At 30.5% G+C, this 21,946-nt stretch overlaps 2 protein-coding genes across 2 annotated transcripts; one reads left to right on the top strand and one right to left on the bottom strand.

The window, feature by feature from the left end:
• The first annotated feature begins 1,086 nt into the window (after positions 1–1,086).
• LOC119675385 (trypsin alpha-3) lies at positions 1,087–6,037 on the top strand. The gene is made up of 4 exons (XM_038086586.1): positions 1,087–1,228; positions 5,046–5,238; positions 5,307–5,592; positions 5,660–6,037. The coding sequence occupies exons 1-4, from the start codon at positions 1,180–1,182 to the stop codon at positions 6,014–6,016; spliced, it is 885 nt and encodes a 294-aa protein (XP_037942514.1). The 5' UTR covers positions 1,087–1,179; the 3' UTR covers positions 6,017–6,037.
• Positions 6,038–6,099: 62 nt separating this feature from the next.
• LOC119675374 (ras-related protein Rab-27A) lies at positions 6,100–21,632 on the bottom strand. The gene is made up of 3 exons (XM_038086575.1): positions 21,140–21,632; positions 8,179–8,539; positions 6,100–6,763 (listed from the first exon to the last, which is right to left on the bottom strand). Exons 2-3 carry the CDS (start codon positions 8,338–8,340, stop codon positions 6,224–6,226), a joined length of 702 nt encoding a protein of 233 aa, XP_037942503.1. The 5' UTR covers positions 8,341–8,539; positions 21,140–21,632; the 3' UTR covers positions 6,100–6,223.
• Positions 21,633–21,946: the final 314 nt, after the last annotated feature.

Here is a 21,946-nt window from a genome sequence, read left to right as displayed (position 1 = left end):
TTATTATGTTACCAACTCTTCCAAAAAAAAAACAGAATTTTTAATTAAAATGATGTGCATTTGAGTTGTAATTTTATCCAAGTGGTATAAAATGAGTTCTTACCCATTGATCACGAATGAATTCTATTGCATATATAAAAGCAAAATTTTTATTACTATGTATTTGACGAATCTCGATTATTTTATACATATATTGTTTTTCTATTCCGTCCATTATTTTGTAGTTTTTAGTAAACTATTAAGTGCCTTAAATAATAGTTAAATTTTCTTATAAAACTTAATTTGTAAACAATTAGGTAAACTGCCTAAGTATGTTAACTCGTTATCTATCCGTCCTTGATTGTATAGTAAATATTTGTTAAATTGTCAATTAAACGAAATACGAATAATTGTTATATATATTATATACATAGGCATGTATATTCTTCCAAATATTTAATTAACGAATCCGCAATCTGAGTTTTGTATGTTAATCTATGACAATACCTAACTGCGCTTAGCATACTTTAAAAATTACACAATCTTTTTACATTATCGAAATGAATTTTACACATATCTTTATCTTTATATATATACTTCTTACTACTTATGCTATAAATAATTTTTGTATTTTTTTTTTGTTTTTAATAAAAATAAATTAAAAACTCACCAAATTACAATGACAGTTTAATTATATCTTCCCGACAATAGCGTTGTTATTGCAATCATTAGTTGCCCATTATCAACAGTTTTATGGGCCAATATATTAGATATAATCATATATATAATCAATCAGATATAATTTTTGATAAGAAATTTGCAGCTCTTTTCGCCGACCCATTGAGATTGTTAAATCATAAAAGACTGAAAGTAAAAATCGGACACCATCGGGGTATTGTGTTGGATATATTATCTGCATTTAGAACTTATTTGTTGATAACGTTAATATTATTACCATAGCTTTTTTATTTTTTATTGAATAACATAGAACGTATTTTTATCTTCTTGCAATTAATGATAACCTAAACATGCTTTTCGTTAACATATATGAGTATATATCACTCCAGCGTTTATATGGGCTCTCTATCAGTTACCATTGAAATTTGATATTTAGTTTTCGACTGATATTGACTGGAGATTGTGCGAACATATTTTGACGGAAATTACGAAGAAAAACAAATACTTTTATTTCGTGATAAAATGAGATTTTATTATTTATTAGCTGCTCTTGTTGTGATTTCTCAAAGATGTAAGCGAATAATTAAAAACGTCTATTAAAAATGCTTTGCAGATAAAAGTCAGATAAAGGATGTGAACTTGTGGCAAAACATGATCGACAGATAAAATGATCTTTGTTTAAAAAATTATAATATTTTTATAGTTATTTTTTAAAACAATTTAAAATCTATTATTAAAATATATTTAAATCGTTAATTCCCAATAACTTTACAAAACCTTAAAAATTTAAATCAATTAGCTAATTAACAATATGAATGTGAATTTGTGATAAGATTTGTTGTGAAACTTGTTAACAAGTGTATGCAGTAGGCGTGATTCATTTATTCATTTATTTATGAGATGACAAAGTAAAATTTGTGTTTTCTAAATAAAATTATATGATTTTCCAGTGCTAAAATAGAAACAGGATATAAAAGAAATGATTATATAAATGAGTAGTCCACATTATAAAACCGTCTAATGGATCGACTCCTTCTAACAATCAATCAAAATGAGTTCCTCTTTAACTATTTCTGTATCTTGTTAATTAAGTAACTTTAAGTAATTCACACACGACTAATTAATAATCGCCAGTTTTTCTCCAAGTCGCTTCCAAAATTGGTACGCCCTTCTGCATCATAACATTTACTTGAAAAGGATTTCTGAGGTAGTTATCGCTATATTACTTCGTTCCTAACATTGAAGTCTATGTGCCGAGTCGACACAAACAAGAGGTACCCACAACAACAGTGTAAATTCATTAGAATTTAGACTAATCGGCCTGTTCGAGTGACCTTTGTATTCAGCTGCGGAGACTAGATACACTGAGGACTTTTAGATGCCCTTTACGTTTCTTTTTTAGCTGATTGATCGTATTGTAATTATATACGTCAATATAAGCCAGCTTCAAACTATCAAGGAAAAGTGTGCATTTTTTACTCTTGACTTCAATGACAAAGTTTTTGTTATTAATTCCAATAGAACCTATACTCGATCAACTTTACCAAGTTGTTAAATCACTTGGAACATATACTAAATATTAAAAATGCTGGCTTTCCTTAATTTGTTTTTAATTGGGTCTACATCATATGCAATAACAAAATGCAATCGGCAGCATTTGGTTTCTGATCTCTTCACGACAGCACCTGTCCTGGTATCCTCAACAGATTATCATATAACATCTCGGCAAGACTAGCATCGATATTAGTCTTTAGCGAAGTCCTTAATCCCAACAATAATATTCTATGTTAGTGCGACAACTATAGTAAATTTCAACATGGATTGAAAAGTTTTATAATTGTTCGCAGCGGAATGTAGCCTTGCGATCAAGGTTGGTTTTCTGTTCGAATGAAGGCCAGAAATGTCAGCTGATAAGTATAGCTTAACAAAAGAAGAAGATCAATCTTTTCCTAGTCCATATAAAAGCCACGAACAGCCACTAAAATTGTAAAGAGAGGTGTCATCCGCCTGCAGGCACAGTCGATATTCTGTTTCGTCATACAAAAACATCTGTTAAGAGTAGTTTTATATGGTAAACTCATTTGACTGATGGTTACGTGAGCGTTGCGCCAATAGCGATTTCTTTCGGTTACAACCACTTGTATATCAGAGATTTTATTGTAGACTAACTTATTCTACAGTAAGGTATTAGTCCATAGAAATGTATGGCTACTAATTAATGATTTAATGGTTAATGTTTTTAATGCAGACTTTAGGGATTTCGGATAGATATTTAAGGAAGTTCAAACCTATAAATGATCAGAGTAGATGAGCAACATTTAATTCTTTCTTTCTTTTTAGTTCACAATTTTTACAGTTGTTGTTGAAAGGAATTTCTATGTGGTCGATATACCCAACTATTAGAGAATATACTATTTTCTAATAAAGTAACTTTTTGGGGGCATTGAGAAGCTATTAAAACAAATGAGTTACTTAGCAGTTATGTATACAATATCTTATGTGTGATTTAGCATATCCGCTCTTTGTGCCACTACTAACTGTTATAAAATAGATGATAATGAGTATAGAAATCTTAAAGTCTGATCATAAAACAGCTCATCTATTTATAGATTACTTGCCATATATGTACATTTCATTTGTTAAAAACCCATTATAAGAAGAAATCTTTAAACTCTAAATTTTGCGGAAATATATAGTTTTTAAATGATTTTCTTAAGATCTTTGCGATATATACGTTGATGAATATGACGTATATATGAAATATATTTGTAAAATAACTATAAATATTAATTTAAAGGAACTGTGTCACCAAATAGGTATTCCCATATAAATAGATATAGTATTGCTTACTTCCAGATTATTTTAATTCAATCTCACTTATTAAGACAGCCAAATATTGAACACTTTTCCTTAATTATATACCAATTTATCTTACACATATCAATTTGTTAATTTTTTGTTTTATAGAAGCTTACGTAAAATTAGGAAATTCCATGATATGTCATGTCATATCGTTGTCAAATTGAGTTCAATAAATTAAATTAAAATCCATTCTTGATTGATAGAACCAATAAATACTTTAAAATTGTAAGTATTCTTTTAAAAAGAGATAAAGGAATTAAAAATTTATCTATTTCATTATCTCAATGATTTTATTTATATATTATATTATTATAAAACAAAGACTACTGCAGTCCAACAAGGGTAAATAAATTCAGTAACGATATTATAACTTTGTAAAAGACTATGGTTACTAATTCTCGAGGGTAAGAAGTGGTTACTGAAATAGTTAATAAATTTGCTGCCAAAGATGTGGATAGACAGTAAAAATGACACTAATTATACAGATAATTATTTGTCTTATATATAAGAATAAACGATTTTGGAGATATAGTAACAAATATTAAGTTCAATCGATTGAACTGTGCGGGCACATTGTATTGTAGAGCATAGGTAGGTAGATCTAGCCCGTAGTAAATGATGGTATAAGTTGAGACCTTCAACGTGTAGCAATGTCTAATTATTTAGATTGAAGCTTAGTATCTTAAAAAAATATTGTAAAAACATTTCAGTTGAATTTTTGTTTCACATACAGTTTTTAATTTATAAATTATTAAAATAGATTAATAATTTCATTAAAATTATAATTATGACTCAATATTCGTATCAGTTATAATCGATCTTGATAAGACAAGAGAGGCTGATTGTACATAAAATTCCTAAAAAGCATTTATGATATGCTTGAGTCATCTTTTAATAGTTGATCAATATAAAATTTTATTCTTTTAATTATTATTTAGAAAAAGTCAGGTTGTAGATAAGTTTGGCTGCCGACATGTAAGTAGATGGTCGCACTATTATTACAAGAGTAGTATACAGGTGCCTCTACTGCTTCAATATTAATAAATATTGCTCTCAATATATTATTAAATATTGACAACATTGAAATTTTTCATATCGGAATGAAAAATTTCCAATTTCTTCATATACATATTATTTATTGTATATAGTTGTGTTGTTGTTATTGTTGTTGTTGTATTAAAATTATCAGCTTTTTGTTTTGCTTCCAAATATTATCTGAGCTAATATCTACAAAGGTAAAAAAATTGAAATATTTTCAATCATTTTATAAATATCTTTGTTATGGAAGTGAGTCAGATATTTATTCCGCACCCGTACGTGTTTCTGATGTTAAATAGCAAATCAGTATTGATGAGTTCTTGAGATACTACGATGGTAGTACAAACAATTTTGCAATTCAGAAATAATAGATAGATTAGGAAAGTCATTAATATATATTCGGAGTTCATAAAAGTAACTTCGCAACGATATTACTTTATAGTTTAATTTTATACTGAATTATAAATAATCTTAATCAATCTTTCCAGGTCTCGCCGATGAAGAGAATGTCAGTCTAACTCCTCGTATTATAAATGGGAAACCTGCCACATATGCCGAAACTAAATTTCAAGTTTCGATTAGATTAAAAAGTTATGACTATCCATTTGGTAGTGGACACATATGTGGAGGATCGCTTATAGGACCAAATAAAGTACTGACTGCGGCGCACTGTCTCTATAAGTAAGTACTGCGCTCATACAACAAATGATCAAAATTTTTCAATTAACAAATTCTATATTCATATTAAGTTCCGAGAAAAAGAAATACCGCAAGGCTAATGAATTTGTAGTGGTCATGGGCACACTAAACCGTTTTCAAAAAGTGAATGGTACCATTGTCTCGGCTGTGAGTTCGATCTCATATATGAATACATTTAACATAGATACAATGCGAGATGATATCGGTGTTATGTTTCTAGTCACTGGTTTACCTGCAAATAAAACTCACCTGACAGTTGAACCAATTGCATTGAGCAACATAAGTGTAGCAGCAAACTGGAACTGTCAAGTTTCTGGATGGGGTAAAACTGAAAATGTGGGTATAAAAGGTTTTTATTAATGACAATACGTTATTATATTATATTGTTTATATTTTATTTTAGGATGTGCTACCCAGATCTCTACTCTTGACCAATGTCAGCACTTTTAGTAGAGAAACTTGTGTGTCAAGTTACGGTAACAACATAATCTCTGGTATGTTCTGTGCTGGTATAATGGCTGGTGGTACAGATTCTTGTCAAGGTGATTCGGGCGGACCATTGGTTTACAAAAATACTTTGATAGGTGTGGTCTCATGGGGAAATGGTTGTGCGTTAAGAAACTTTCCTGGTGTTTATGCAGATGTCAATTACTACAGAAAATGGATAAACGAAAGAAATTCTAGTGCTGCGATACGAAGTAGCTTACTCCTTCTCCTTTTATCTTTAGTAGCGAATCTAAAATACTTTAGATTTATTTAGTCAATTTAAAACTTTAATTAAATTTTTATTAATTTTTAAAAACAATTTCTTTAGTTTAACACAATTTTTTTTACACCTAACAACATTAAAAAACAACAATATTAGCTAATTTACATAAATACTTTAAAATTATTGTACCAAACAGCAACTGTAGAGTAGTTCCTATAGTGAGCAGTTTCAGTTTCAAAATCCTTAACATCATGTCCTTCAGCAGTTGCAGTTTTTTCTACATTGCTCTTCACTCTGTTCCATATTTCCATTGTGATAGCCTAACTTAAGTGTGTCATTGTGAAACCCAAAACTGGGCAAACAGCGAGAGTGTGTCATCAGACGTGAAAGTTCTGCATTCAATGTTGAATTCTCCATGCGTTCCATTACCCGACCCACCAGCAATTCTATTGCTTGACGAATATTCAAGCCGGTGCAAGCGCTCGTCTCAATATAGGGTAGATTATATCTGTCAGCCAAAGCGCAGACTTGCTGATGGCTGACAACTCGCGCTGATTCCAGATCGCATTTATTGCCACAAAGCACTACATCAGGATCTTCGGAGTAAGCATGCATACGCAATTGCTCAAGCCAATTTGCTATTTCCAGAAATGATTTTTCATTTGTCACATCGAAAATTAATAGAAATCCCATGGCATCACGATAAAAGGCTGTTGTTAAGGAACGAAAACGTTCCTGACCTGCAGTGTCCCAGAGCTGTAGATGAATACGGTGATTACGACCACGTGATGTATAAATCTTTAAAGGTAAAGAGTTTACATTATAATAAACCTTTAGAGGAACATTTTAAAAAGAAACTTTAACTGATTATATTGACACGAATTAGATTATATGCTTAAGTATTTCTTAGTAGGGACACTACCAACGTTAGTCATAGTATAAAATTGCTTTACTAAATAAAATAAACTCAAAAATTATAAGTTCCCCTTTGATATCCGTTACAAATAACCCAAAATGTAAAAATGATTACTCTATGATTCTAGTGTAGTGAAGTAGACCATACTAATATTGATATATTTTCTTCATAAATTTGATAAGATGAATCGATTTAGCCAAATTAATGTCTCTAACTCGTTACTTGATTTATCGAAGATCAGATCACTAAGGCCTTAAGTGATGACACGAAAGGTTTTAAGGTGGATATGCATGTTTTTGAAGCAGATATATCAAATGCGGATATGAATTTATCGGCAATAGATCTTGAATATTTATTGTACTAACAAAATTCGAATGAGACGAATGAATAAAACAAAGATAGATATAAGATTACCGTGTTTATCGACAAACAAACGGCAATAATAAGTAATCTAGTAAGAGAATATAAAGAAGAAATTGATTAACAAGCGGACATTACTCTTATATGGGGTTCCCGGTCACAGAAACATTGACGTAAATGAAAACACAAACAGTTATGTTGCTTTGGCGTTTCTGCGGATGTATCCCTGGAGGTACCGGTATATGTTTCGTTAGAAAGAGTTAAAAGTGACACATTTATCTGGTTTTGACAGTTAGCTAATAATATATGGAAGTTAGGACCCGGTCAAGGGAACCTATTAATAGGAACTGAAGTCATATTGTCAGATATAGGTTCATAAGAAGAGAAACTGGTGCTTGCGTAAAACACTTTTTGTAGCAGATGAGAAACGAAGAGCAGACGAAGTCGAAGACGAAGAGTAATAATTACATATTTTCTCTGTGACTTTTCAACTTTGGTTAAAATATCGAACAGATTTGTATGAAAGTTTTCTTCTTGACAGTCTGTCAGACTGCTCATCAATAAGAACAAGAGATTTGTTGAACTACATAAATGCAATTGAATGGAACTAGTTTATATGCAGAGGTTTCTTGAAAGAAATGTGGTACTAAAACGGTAAACAATTGTTAATTATTTGAGCCTTAAGGGTATCTGCTGATCAGCCAGTGCAATTAATAAACTATATTATGTAAATGTCATCAAATTAAAGTCTATTCCCTGCTGAGTTTTTAGCAAATAATTAAATAATTTATCAAAATATTTCTTTAAACTGAATATAAAAGAAATCACTCTTTCCAACCATTCTTAACTAAATCTGTAAATAATCTGCTTAAGTGTTTTATTATTAAATGCTTTAAGTAATGAAATGTCTTTATTGGTGTGATATAATTATGCTTACCAAACGCTTTTCTCGGAAATCGATACCCACTGTTGAGATAAATTGTGAATGAAATTGCCCATCTGTGTATTGATATAAGAAGCTTGTCTTTCCCACTCCAGAATCTCCGAGTGCCAGGAATTTCAATAAAAAGTCATAATCGATATTAGCTCCCATCGCCATGTTAACATTCAGCACGAATTTACAAAACAAAATTAAAAATAAAAAATACTAAAAAAAAATGTTTAAATAAGAAATAAATTTATTTATATTTTGCTGCGGATTTGCGGCTGTAAAAGGACGTTGACACAGGCACAGGCTCGGGCTCAGGCACAGATACAGGATAAAATGTATTGAGTCGACCGAAGTCAGCCAACGTATGCTGTGTAAAATAATAAAAAAGAAGTTTTTTTTTGTTTAAAAAGGGTCAGTAAAGATATTGTTTATACTAAATATATGCATTTACTATTTACTATTTACTCTTTACTGATACGCAAACATAAATGCTCATAAAATAAAATCTATGAATATTTACGTCGGGTACGTAGATATGATATGCATAAGAATCGATAAATAAAAGCCTATGAATATATATAACATATATATATATATTTGTAAAGAATCGCTATATGAATAGCAATACATATATATTGAGAATATGGTATGTCAGAGTATAAAAATTTGCATATCCTTTTCATTATTAATTAATAAGTGTTTATTACTTGCTTGGAATTAATCGAACCATGCCAATCGAGTCAACTGGAACAAAGTCAACTGCACAAAAGCTAAAACAAATTAAATTTTACTGATTTCTAAGCTAGAATTTATTATCATCTTTTGCCTTTCCTTAGGCGTACCCCTACAGACTTATATATACTCCTACTTCTTCCTTTTGCAATTTTGCCAAAACAATAAACACCAACGCTGAATCCTCATCCTCATTATAGAGCATTCCTTTACCGCTCCGGCGTTTATTTGCCTTTCTAATTAAAATCATAGAAATGCTTGAAATGATGAATATTAAAATTTCCCAATGCGGCTGCCGCTGCCACAGAGTTTTTGTGAAAATCCAAAATATTTGGTGAAGTACACGTGCTGCTACTTGAATGTGCCTACTTCGTACTTGGGATGCCGGAAATACTCGTATATTAATGTCAACGCTTCCGTTTCAATTTCCTAATATTGACTTCTGTCAACATTAACGCTTCTCCAAAGCAGCTAAGTCGGTTATTTTTATCTAAATTTTGTTAGAACTAAAGTTCTAAGATTTTTTTATCTTTCGATTTTTATTTTTCGATAGCAACGCCCTGTTCTGACAGTTGATTTCCATTAAAGCCATTTTATGTCTAGCAAACAAATGATAAGGCAGCATGTGGCACAGCAGGACTCGTCCTTTATTGTGCCATATTAGGTTGGTCCTGAGTGTCGAATGGCAACATGACAGCACGTCTGTCAGCAATTTTATTTATTTCTTTTCAATTTCGCAAAGAAGTTACTGACTTTTTCATGAGTAAAACCACAACTGTGCGCTTGAAAGTTGTGAAATTAGTCGAGCAGAATGATTTAATTAACAGCATAAGTTTGTAATTAAAAAAAAATCCAATAACATGTATTTAGACTTAATATATAGTACAAAAATCATTACTTAACTGTGTAAGAACGCATGATATATGGCTGTATATGTAGCGCATATCCTGCCGTTTAGCTCACATACAATGTTATCTTTTGTCAAATTTAAATTGCCTTAAGAGGCATCTATTCTCTGATATAGTTATCGCTTAAAGGCTTCTCATTCCTTAATGTGAAATATGTAAGCTGTCACAACATAAATTGTTTAAAAAATATTAAGAGGTGTCTATCCTCTGTCATTTGAAGCCTATCTCTGATATAGTTTTCACTTAAAGGCATGAGAATCCTTAATGTGAAATATGTGAGCTGTAAATTGTAAATTATGTAAATTGTTTAAAAAATATGAATTAATTGTTAAAAAAAATATTTTTGAGATTTTCGCAATCAATATTTTGTCAGCGGTGAACGCAAAGTGTACCTATTAACCTATTAATAAATTATTTGTATATTATAAAATGTACAACTAGGTCTTTGATTGAAAAATGGTTTTCAGCCGAGAGAAGTCGCTACTGGCGCGACAGTCGAGTTAACCGTCAGGCCAAAGAGCTGGTTCACCCCTACAGTTATGGTAAGGTATCCTTCTACAGCAAAACAGAATTGAGGTTGCTGGTGGGATATTTAACGAGTCACCATGGACTGCATTATCACCGCAACAAAATGGGTCTGTCCGAAAAGATAGAGTGACGAGACTTGACGGGACGGAGGTCACTGGGACAAAAACTACTCTCCCTTTTTGACATTCGGAAGGCAGAATGTCTTCTGTTCGGTTGGGGTCTGTTGTAGCATAAAAGATCAATCATGGTCGCAGTGCTCCGTTTCGTTGGGAGCTAGTACCCCTTTTATTCCTATGCTAAATACACAAATATTAACATAACATATTAAACATTTGTGTTACTTAATTTATTAATGTTAATTTTACTTAATTTATTAAACATTAATAATACTAAACATTAATAGTAAAAACAAATCGTAAACCCAAACGTCAAATATTATTAAAACATTATTATTATTAATACAGGAAAACCTAAGAAACATCTATTTTTAAAGTCCAAAAAAGGACAATTTTCGCAAAAATATATAAGTAAAATAAGGTATATTTTTAGAAGTAGCGAAATCAATTTTTCTCAAAATTAAATCGAAATAAAATGCTAACAGCGTTGCAAATGACAAAATGTGTGCTTTAAAAGATATTTTTTGAGTCTCGAATACGTGAAAGTTATGACATCGAAATCCTTTCACTTGAAACTACACGAAACTTCAATGCAAATACTTTGTAGTTAAGTTGGAAATTCTTCAAATTTAATTCACATTCCAAAAGATTTGCATGGAAAACTCTACTCGTATGTAGCAGACATACAAGTAGGAGTTTAAAGGCACATAAAAGGATTGTCATGTTTCGTATGGAATCCTGCTAGCAAAACAGTAAATCACACAAATCCAAATACAGCCAATACAGGAAGTGCAGGAAGTACAGGAAATACACATTGTGAACGCAGTAGCGCACGGCATAAGCATAAGAGGATTATGGGCTTAGCAGTGACATGACAACGTTCCGAAAACTTTTATTAGCTGCTCTCAATTTTCTGTATATTTTCAGTCCTTATTTTGTTGTTGTTGTTGCTGTTGTAGTGATTTTCTATTAGCAACCACAATGTCGTCAATAATTCTTAGGAAATATTGTGGTATCTGTTGCGGTAAGCATGGAATAGCATTAGCCAATTTACAGTGTTTTTATGGTAACGAAGGTGGTAAGTAAAATGAACGCAAAATGCATGACTTGATACCCGATGGAGTTAGAGTGATTAATCAGTGAATTTTTTATTGAAAAAATGAAAACATATCCTTTCTAGGTCAGCAGGTGCGTAAAAGGTAGCTTTGTCAAAAAGATAGTCTTAGCAAAATTTTTGCAAAGGTACCAAAGACTAAGTAGCTTATTTTTTTGATACAAAAAAAGATTATAAGTATATTTTTTAAATCACATAAAATATAGTATGTTTAAGAGTTATTAAGGACGTTATTGAAGTGATCAATTGGGCAGTTTCTGTAAAGACTATGTATTTTAATATATATAGATTTGCATGCTAAAATCACTTTTCCAAGTTTAAGCTTCTAAAATAAGAAATCTTTTAGAGCAGTCCTTTCGAGGTCCTCTCCTTAGATTCCATAGAAGTTATTTGAAATTCGAGTCAATTGGGTGGTGTACGATTTGCTATAAATAATATATATGATACATACTTTACTAATAACAAAAAACGTTTATTCACTAATAATAAATGGTGGCAGATATTTGCTAGCTTGATCTTCTCTCTACTATTCACTATTACGAGGTTTTGTGGATTCAAAACGGCTTTTTTAGCAAATTGAAGAGGACTTGTTTCTTCCTCCACCTCAACTAACTACTAACTAACTCAAGAATTATTAGATGCATTATACAATCTGAAACGTAATGAAAAATAAACAATTTGAATGTACACATCAGAATGTGTTAAGAACATTCTCTACAAGAGTGCCTCACGGGTACTAAATTGTACCAGCTTTTCTATATTAAATATGCTCTTTACGAATCACTCATACGCTACGTTGAACCACTGAGCCAACGAGCAAAGGCAAAATCACAATTCGCTTTAAGCATACATATTCCATACTCTCCAAACCTGTACTTTGCACAATTTATTTATGTTTTTATTAAATCTTTAATATTAAATTAAAACAGAAAATATTATATTAGAGTGGGAGCCACACAACCACAACAATAAAAAGGCAATTATTTCGCACGCGCTGTCAGCAACACAAACACAATGGGATGACATAAAATGGTACATTCCTTGGAAACAGATAAAAAAGTAGGTTGGGAGTAAGTTTCACAATAAACAATAAACAATAAGCAAATAATAAATAAACTGTACAAATAAGTCCAAGACGATGCAACAAGTAAATGTTTCCTTAAGTGCTGGCTGCCACTAAAGGTCGAAGAAGTGGCGAAGTGGCAGCAACAAGGATTCTTGAGCTTACGGGCAACTTCGGTTCAAGTTTAAGATTCTGTGTTGATATTAACAGAAAGAATTAAGTGGAAAAGCGTTGTGTGCCTTGAGTTCCAACTGCAGCATGAACATTCTCCAAATGCCTCTACCTGCCGGTATCACAGGCATTTTAAAAATGATGCTTTTGACAGCGACTAATAGGATAGCCGTCCGCCAGAAACAGATAAACAAAGAAATTTACCTTTTTAAATGAAAAAATAGAGAGATAGCATTGTTGATTTAATAAAACAAAAGATTTTTATTTATAAGTATGTACAGTGTCTACTGTTGGTCACTTCAAAGCGCTTTACCATTTCTATGGCGAACCCAGCAAAGGCATGTGGGAGGAATGTGGGATAATTGTGAGCATTTCAGAACTTTTGTCATGCGATTTGTGTTTCATGTTGATTTTATTGTTGTGATAATTTCCGCACAAGGATTGAATGATATGATAAGTTTGATTTGGTTAAGCAAATGAAATTGGTAGAGTTATACGTCATATCATACGAAAATCCTATTTAAAAGGAAAAGGATTTTCTATTCCGATTTATTTTCTTACTCATATTTGTGTTCGTTGATTGCTGCAGGGGATGTACTATATATTGAATGAATTCTTTGAATACAGAAAAAAAAAATCACAAACAAATTAAAGTCCTTGGTAACGGACGAATTTATTAGATTTAATTAAATTTATATCATTTTTCAGCGCCTATTGCAACGCTACCACGTTGAGCTTATCATTTATGAAATTTGATAATTCAAGGAAATTTCTGTGAAATCTTTGCAATTTCACAAATAAGTCATTTTCTCTTAGGACAATATTCAGCTTTCAAAAATTCCAGCAGAAATAAGCCTTGGCTTATAACTTAGCAACTGGAAATCCTACAGGAAATCAAATTACAAACGCAGTCAACAAAATAAAATTTTCAAATAGAGCCAAAGGCAATGTTTGGAACGAATTTAAATTGAGTGTAAAATTTAGTGGCAAAAACACAAAAGTTCTGCCTAAATACATATGTTTAAATAAACTCCGAAACAAAGAAACGAAGATAAAGAAATTAAATACAAAATAATACATTAAAGATAAGCAGACCTCACATAAATTTCAGAGAGACAAAACTTAATTAAGGCTTGCTGGTATCTTTTTGTGCCTCACATTGAGCACTTTTTTGTACTTCCCCATTAATTAAATGCTTAGCGCCTATTGAATTAAGTTGACTCGACTCTATGTGTCGGGTCTTTCGGTTTGTTCCGGTGCCCACATAGCTATACGTACACGTTTGTTTCTAAATTAACAAATTTACATGTAATTTTATATTTACGTAAACGTGCACCGAAGCGTAAATTTGCCCTTAATACTTCTTTCTTCCCTGACCTCAGACGCACTCCAATGGCAACGCATTTTATCTAATATTATTTTTATAAAAATAAACTTGCAATATTGGTTGAAGAAATGTTGACAATTTTCTTTTTTTATATAATATATATCTATATATGTATATATATACGTAACTATGTTATATAAAAGATGAGTAGATTGGTGCTTTGTGAGTTGCAAGCCACTTAAATGGTTACAGAAAGGTAACGAAATGTGTGCATTAAGCACCCAGCAGTGAATAATTTTCTATATATATCTACTATCCATAGAGCGATGCTGTCTTGTGTTAACAGAAAGGAGAGGATTTTATTTTATTACAGTATCCCTCAAAGAGCGTTGTGTCTTCCGCCTTACATTGTGCCCGAAGTAATATTCAATAATGAAAAGAGGTCTTCTGTGGTAAATATGTGGATTTTATTTAATTTTTAAAAATAATATTTATCTTCTGCTCAAAAAGTACTCGGATTTTGTAAATAAAACACACAAATTTAAATTTTATTCCAAATTTATTTTATCTCCTTCAAAATATGCTCCTTCTGAAGCGATATACATATGCCAACGCCCGTAGGCCCATGAAGGTATGGCTTTTAGTTCCTTAAGCGAATTCTCTTTTACCGATTCAATTGACTCAAAATGCTTACCACGAAGGGGCAATTTGAGTTTCAGGAACAGGAAAAAGTTGCAGGAATCCAGATCTGGCGAATATGGTGCCTGAGCGATGACAGTGGTGCCGTGTTTGGTAAAAAAATTGCGTACAAACAAGAATTTTCTATAGTTAAAATCGCTAAATGCACTTGAGGTAGTCTGACATAGCTGCTGTGAACAAACTAATTGACAGATGGCGCTCAAATTTGTACCATATGTCAAGAAAGGGTGTATTAACATAACAAATAAAAATTTTTGAAAAAGGTCTATTACTTAAGGAGTAGTTAACAAACAACAAAATACGAATACTTTTGGAGCAGAAGGTATATATTTTTTAATATTAAATTTGACTTCTTGAAACTTTTGTGTATTGCTATTAAGAAAGATAATGTCCACATTATATCGCTTACATTGGTATGTTTATTAGAAGCAAATTCCTTTATAACTAGGGATTTTTTCGCAACAACCTTGTCAAATCAATTAAATAAATCTTACCAAATGATCTTTACTAAACCTATAATCCACTTAATATTTTTTTTTTTTATTTTATGGTATTTGTTATTTCTGTTGTTTTGGTTGTTGTTGTAATGTTTTTACAATGTTTCATGGTACCAAAGATTCATTCATTCATACTATTTGATTTATATTTCTTACATATATGTAGAAGATAAGCTAAAATTAATGTTAATATAATAGAATTTAGAGAATTGATTATAGATAATGTAGACAACGTCACGACCACAACTCTTTGACTGCCGACTGCTAACTGCGAACTTGACCACTACTACTGCTATCGCTTCACTAACTTCCACCTGCCTACCTAACAGGCTTACATACCTATTTTTGATAGGCGCTTTTATAATAAAGCTTTCACTCAATCGAAATCTATTCGCTTCTATGTCAAGCATATCTAATTCACTATATTCATACGGATAAGACGTACAATATATACAAGTGCGTAATATAATAACTAGCGAATAGGTTTGCTGTGAGTATTGTTTTAGAACTTTTGAATGCATGGTTTAAATTCCTTAAAAATCATTTGGTTTTTGCTGGATATGTTTTGACAATTCACATATTGTAAAAGTATTTACAAATCACTACACATACATTTAGTCTATCTGTGCATTAAGACATGGTCATAGGTATTGAGGGTTTGCTCTAGAATAAAGCTTAAAGCAGTTCATAAGTTTACTAAAAAGTCCACTACAAAATCTAGACTTGAGACATAAGTATCGTTAATAAGCCATGGGTCTATGTGTGGTTTACTCCATGTTAGATTACCCAAACCTAAGTTATATTCTATTATTAATTTTTATTAATATTTCATTTATAGAGAGGTTTCGAAAAGTAGTAAACTACAACAACAAATATTTTTTTTATATTACTTTAATTAATTGAATTTTTGGCTTACCATACAGTTTCTTCGAGTATTGCCAAATATCCATCATCAATGGTTTTGAAATTATTTCTTGTTTTCAATTTTTTGTAAATAATTTTTTGAGAGTGTAAGTACCAAGGGTTGAATTCGTGCCCTGCCAAATTTGAAGCTCAGAGTCAGTGTTCTTAAACCCATACTTGACTTATACACCTTCGAGCTTGAAGTTTTTTGTTAATTTGCTTTGAAAATTCATTAATAAATTCACTTGCTGTATTTTATAATATAAAATAATATAAAAAGAATTTTTATTGTTGTAGTCCATCACTTTTCGAAACCACTCCATTTAATACCATAGTTTCCATTAAGTAAAAATAGTTACTACTGTCACATTGACGTTAAAATTAAATTTAATATTTTATTTATAGATAGAAAAGATAAACATTAATTAATGTATGAATGGAAGGAATCTACATTTATATTTATTTTCTGGACTACAAATATTTGTTGCTGGGTATATCACTATGATGTTATTCCTTCTAATGGCGCATTGCTTGTGCATTTTATATTATGTGAGGTTCTCCAATAGATACTTTTAATCGAATTGTGTTCAGGTTAGTTTGAAATGAATGTAGTTAAAATATAAATAAAAAGCTGTGGCAGTTAATTATCTGTAGAGTCAGAATTTAATTTTATTTAAAATAATAATTTGAAATAAAAAAATTTCTAAATAAATAAACAATTAAGAACATTTTAATTGATTGGAGTTGGCATAAAATATTTTTAGGTTTTATATTTCTAGGCTTCAGTCTATAGGAGTGAGCAGTAGTATTTAGCTTCATTTAAAATTTGCTGTATTACATATAAACTTATAACAATTATATTATATATATAAAGCATGCAGCTATGGCATTTCAGCCGTCTGCCGCCAGTCTACAGGATATCCTCTCTCAAATTTTAGTGATTGGGATAAGATTATCTTTTGGGCCTGAGTAAAAAGGTCAACTGACTGTCATAAAGTCATAAATTTAAATATTTTAAATGGGATGTTTACCACAAGACGTTAAGAGGGATTGTAAATATTTAATTTGCCTCATTTTTCCAACTAAGGATTAGAGGATTTTGTTCATACATTTTCAATTATCGAACTTTTATTAAAAACAGAACTCTCGTTAACGAGTGAACTTAAAAAAGTATTTTTTTACTTTTCTAAATTTGTAATTTTTAGGTATTAAGACTCATTTAACCCAAATATTCTAAGGATGAGATCCTGCAATACTTGCTCATTTCGAAATATTATTTATGACATCCTCTAAATCATCATCTGACGTGCTCTTGTAGTTTATTATCTGTGCGTATGATAAGAGCAAATTTTTATTTTCTATACATCCACGTTTTTTATATTAGGGTTTCGGTTAATAATCCTTCAAACATATTAAGGATTGATGCTACGTGCGTTTGTTTATGTTCTTGTTTGATTATATTTTACACAATCTTAAAATTTATTTTATGCATTTGCTGGCTTTTATGGCAAAGCCGTTACATCAATCATTGTTTGAAGGATGGGATGAGAGGGAAGGTGGAGTGGAGTGGAGTGGGTGGAGGACGGGAGTGTTACAAAACATAAAATACTAAATAAATAACCGTAAATTATAAACATGAAATTCATTAAAATTATGTTTCATTTTAAAGGACTTATTATGTTTTCTGAAGAAGTTCCTCACATAATTTTATTACTGCTTTTAGTTAATAGAAAGTAAGGACTGTTCTGAGTTCTGAGTGATGAGCACTTAAAGGGCTATAACTTAAGTTTAATGTTTCGTAATGTGAAAGTAAAGATAATTTAACATTAATCATTTAAGCTTCGCTAGAGAAATTTTAAAAGTAAATAAATGAAAATAATTAGCAAAAAACTTTAAGTTCATTTAAGTCACTTGTTGAAGTTTCTGGGTTATTTGAAACATGGAAATCTTCTTGAGGACTGCAGGCGGCATTCATACTTAAAAATATGTAAAAATTTACAAAGCATAAAATGAAAAGAAATTTTTTAACAATAATAGCCAATAAATAGCAAAACTTGAAATTCTTGTTAACGGAACTTAAAAAGTTGAAAAATTCTTAACAACAATGGCCAGAAAGTCACAGACACGGATAAGAGGAACACAAAATATCATTGAGAAAAACACAATGAAATTAGCATACTGACGACGACGCACTTGGAATTCTGAGCAGGACACCAACAGTGGCGTTTTAAGTTTGGAGAAACTTTAAATTAAATTATTGGAAACTGATGGTACTTATGAACACCTTTAGTATTGAAAACTGTTTCAAAAGGGATTAAATCAAATTTTCCTACTAAATAAGTTTGAAGTAATTTCCTATTCTGTTTCAAAGAGTTTGTTTCTAGGGAAATACATAAGTTTTATATTAGTTTTTGTCAATTAAAGTTTAAATTTGATTTAGAATAGACTTATTTTATAAAGTGCTCCAGATTATTAGATTTAATTGATTAACAAAGGATAAATGGAATAAATTTGGGATATAAAAGCAGATTTCATGCTTACGTAGTCCTACAAAGTGAAATGTTCTGTAAAACAAGACCCCGAACTTATTCTTGATTTGCGAGATTTGAAAATTATAAGGCACAATATATGCAATATTCTTCTAGACAAAAGGAATTTGAAGTCCCACGAGCTGCTAGAAATTAATTATTGATAATAAGTTAGAATAAGTTAGAACATTTTTTCACATGCTTAAACTGAATAAGATCGAAGCCAAAATCAAATGATATTAATAAGAAATAAAGTATTATAAATTGGGATACTTTTTTATATTGGATTTGAAAATATGTAGGTATAGGATTACTAACTGTAATAAATCGGAATATATGTAAGTTTACTACCACCTGGATTAAACAGTCTGCACAATCTGAAAGTCCCAATATAACATAACAGGAGATCTATGGAGTACTGCAATCAAAAGTTATATTGGGTAATCATTTAGTAAAGAATAAGTCTTAAATAAAATATTATTTAGTCCTGTTGATTTAAAAATTGGAGAATATATGTCATAATAATAGCGTTGCTAACTTTATGTTTGTTATTAACTGGGATCTCAGGTATTTTTGTCGATGGTCTAGTAGTACACCAAAGCACCAGTGTGTGCTTTGACAAATTAATTATTAAATCGCGTCATCTGTACTTGAAACTTGTTGAAATACCTATGTTACTGAAATAACCCTTAAGCCTATAGTGTATAGTCAATAGTCCAGTTAATACTCTATTCTTGAATAAACCAACAAAGAATTCAAATGCTCTGCAATTGTGGTTATCCTACAGCAATTAAGAGTATCTTACGCTTATATGACTTGTAAAAAATGGCTGCTTCATAAGCAAAAATTTCTTGCTTTCCTTAAAATTTTTCTTATACTACTCTGCTTACAGTGCATTAGGGTCTTAGACCCTATAAATAGGGTTTAAGGTGTAGGTACGTTGTGGGCAGGAATATAGGTGTGCTACATCATAGGAGGTAAAGCGTGATAACTAACTGTATATAACTATATATCTATACCTTGATGTCAATTCAGCTAGGATAGTTTTTCCTGCACGGGGAAGGCGTCGCTTTTCGATATCATGTAGTTATGTTTGGTGAATTTTTGGACATTTTTCATAATTCCCTTATATTTGATACTTCTCCCAAACACGCGAGAGGTAGGAATTAAACTATTTTATAAGAAAATTGTCAGAGCTCTCAGCAAAAAATGTTTATTACATGGTAAGAAGTTTCTAATGCAAATCGACATAATACCGACTTCACATGATGAACTTTAAGTTAAATTATCTGTTGTAAGATATATTATTACTTAATAATAGAAAATTGAGAAAAAATAGATAACCTTAATTAAAATTATTCAAAACTCTTAAGGATATGTTTCAAAATTTTTAAACGGTTTTAAACTGGTATACAGATTAAATAATGAACACAGACAACTTTAAGTGAAATCCGTTAAATCCGCATATCTTGTATTTTTTTAATTTTTTATTTTATTGAAAAAAAGCAGTTTGACAGGTAGAAGATAATATATATTGTATATGAATTAAGTCAGTAGAGAAAGCTTTCAACATTTTCTACGAATAAAATTTTAATTCCAAATAAAATATTTCGCTTTTTCCGAAAATTCCAGGAATCCAACTACGAATTTTGATTTGTAGTCAAGGACTTTGATTTTATTTTACCAATAAATTATTTTAAGCAAAAATTAAAGAGTTGTAGCAATATTTCATATTTAAATAAATAAATACATTAATTATTTTATATCTATAATAACACTAGAAATGCATATAGAAATATATTATGAAACTTAAGTTATAGAAAATTTAAAATAACACAATGTGTTTTATATGTAAGAAATATTTTCATAATTAATAATAATAATTACAATAATAATATAATTAATGGGAAAGTATTTTCGAGTAAATTGAGATAAGTAAATTGAAATTTCCCAGGTATTTTTTGCACTGCACTTATGTAAATTTATTTATTGCACTTATTTATTATTTTTTGTTAAAAATTTTTAAATTTATTTATTTATTTATTAAACATTTTATAAAATTTTTTACAATGGTAACACCTAATTTACTTAATTTTTATCTAATTTACCCTACTCGAAATCTGGTAAATAAAAACATTCGCTGTCATACCGACATAATTTACTATTTCCCTCAATTCATCATCAATTTACTCGAACTCGCACACGGCCATAGTTGAAATGTAAGAAATATTTTCATAATTAATAATAATAATTACAATAATTAATAATTATATAATTAATGGGAAATTATTTTATATATTCAACTGCATTATCTGCAGTTGTGCAAAAATGATGCAGAATTTTGAAACTATTAAATTTCCAATTAAAACCAATCAACTTACAATTGAAGATAATTGAGAATAATTTTCTAGATACGTCAATTACGCAATGTCCTTGATGTCCTGGTTATTATATTAAGGCAGTATCTTTTGTTTAATTGATAACAAAATGTAGCAAAAGTCTTGACTTTTCATATGTGGCGTTGGATAATTCCCATTGGATTTTATTGCAATGACACACGTAAATCTTTTAATGAGTCCTAATGAATTTATTTTTCTTTTAATAGTTTCAATAGTCTTTCGTTGTGTTTCCTTTCTAGAACGTACGAGGGGGTGGTATATGCACTTTCCTTAATTATGGCACTTCCGTTTAATTTCGCACACGTGCCTCGCCTGCGATTATGGCAAAACAATAAAACTTTGTTAATAAAATTACAAAATGCGTATAAAGCTCCCGTAGAAGCGCTAAGTTTATTTGGGTTTTGTTTTTATTTTTTTTTTTATCTGAGTAAATCGTATTTTCTTTAATTATAACAAAATCAGCACAAAATCATAAGTGCACAAACACACACTGACGCACTTACACACATAAAAAAATAAAAAGTCCTTTTTAGAACACATCGAGCATGTTTAATCAGCAGCAGCATATCATGCACAATGCTTGTCTGACTGCCTTCCACTGACCATGGACGCACTCTAAACGCTGGTTACATGCTGTGCTATGCTGCCAATGCGTGCAAGGATATTTTCATGAGTGTGAGTATTTGTTCTTTTTTTTGTCTGCACTCAAATCAATTAATCAATTAATAAACAAACAATCTTTCGAAAAGAATTATTTCATATAGAAAATTATATGAAAATCACTTTCGC

This window comes from Teleopsis dalmanni, chromosome 1, assembly GCF_002237135.1.
Source record: "Teleopsis dalmanni isolate 2A chromosome 1, ASM223713v2, whole genome shotgun sequence".
NCBI classification, from domain to species: domain Eukaryota; kingdom Metazoa; phylum Arthropoda; class Insecta; order Diptera; family Diopsidae; genus Teleopsis; species Teleopsis dalmanni.
Note: the sequence above shows the minus strand (reverse complement) of the source record. Positions and strands in the feature narration are given on the sequence as shown.

Bases quoted from the DNA above. Each gene is read 5' to 3' on its own strand.
- LOC119675385 (XM_038086586.1), top strand. From the start codon at position 1,180: ATGAGATTTTATTATTTATTAGCTGCTCTTGTTGTGATTTCTCAAAGA. The intron at 1,229-5,045 runs GTAAGCGAATAA...CAATCTTTCCAG, and splicing joins TGTTGTGATTTCTCAAAGAT to GTCTCGCCGATGAAGAGAAT. The intron at 5,239-5,306 runs GTAAGTACTGCG...ATTCATATTAAG, and splicing joins GCGGCGCACTGTCTCTATAA to TTCCGAGAAAAAGAAATACC.
- LOC119675374 (XM_038086575.1), bottom strand. From the start codon at position 8,340: ATGGCGATGGGAGCTAATATCGATTATGACTTTTTATTGAAATTCCTG. The intron at 6,764-8,178 runs GTAAGCATAATT...TTACCTTTAAAG, and splicing joins ATTTCCGAGAAAAGCGTTTG to ATTTATACATCACGTGGTCG.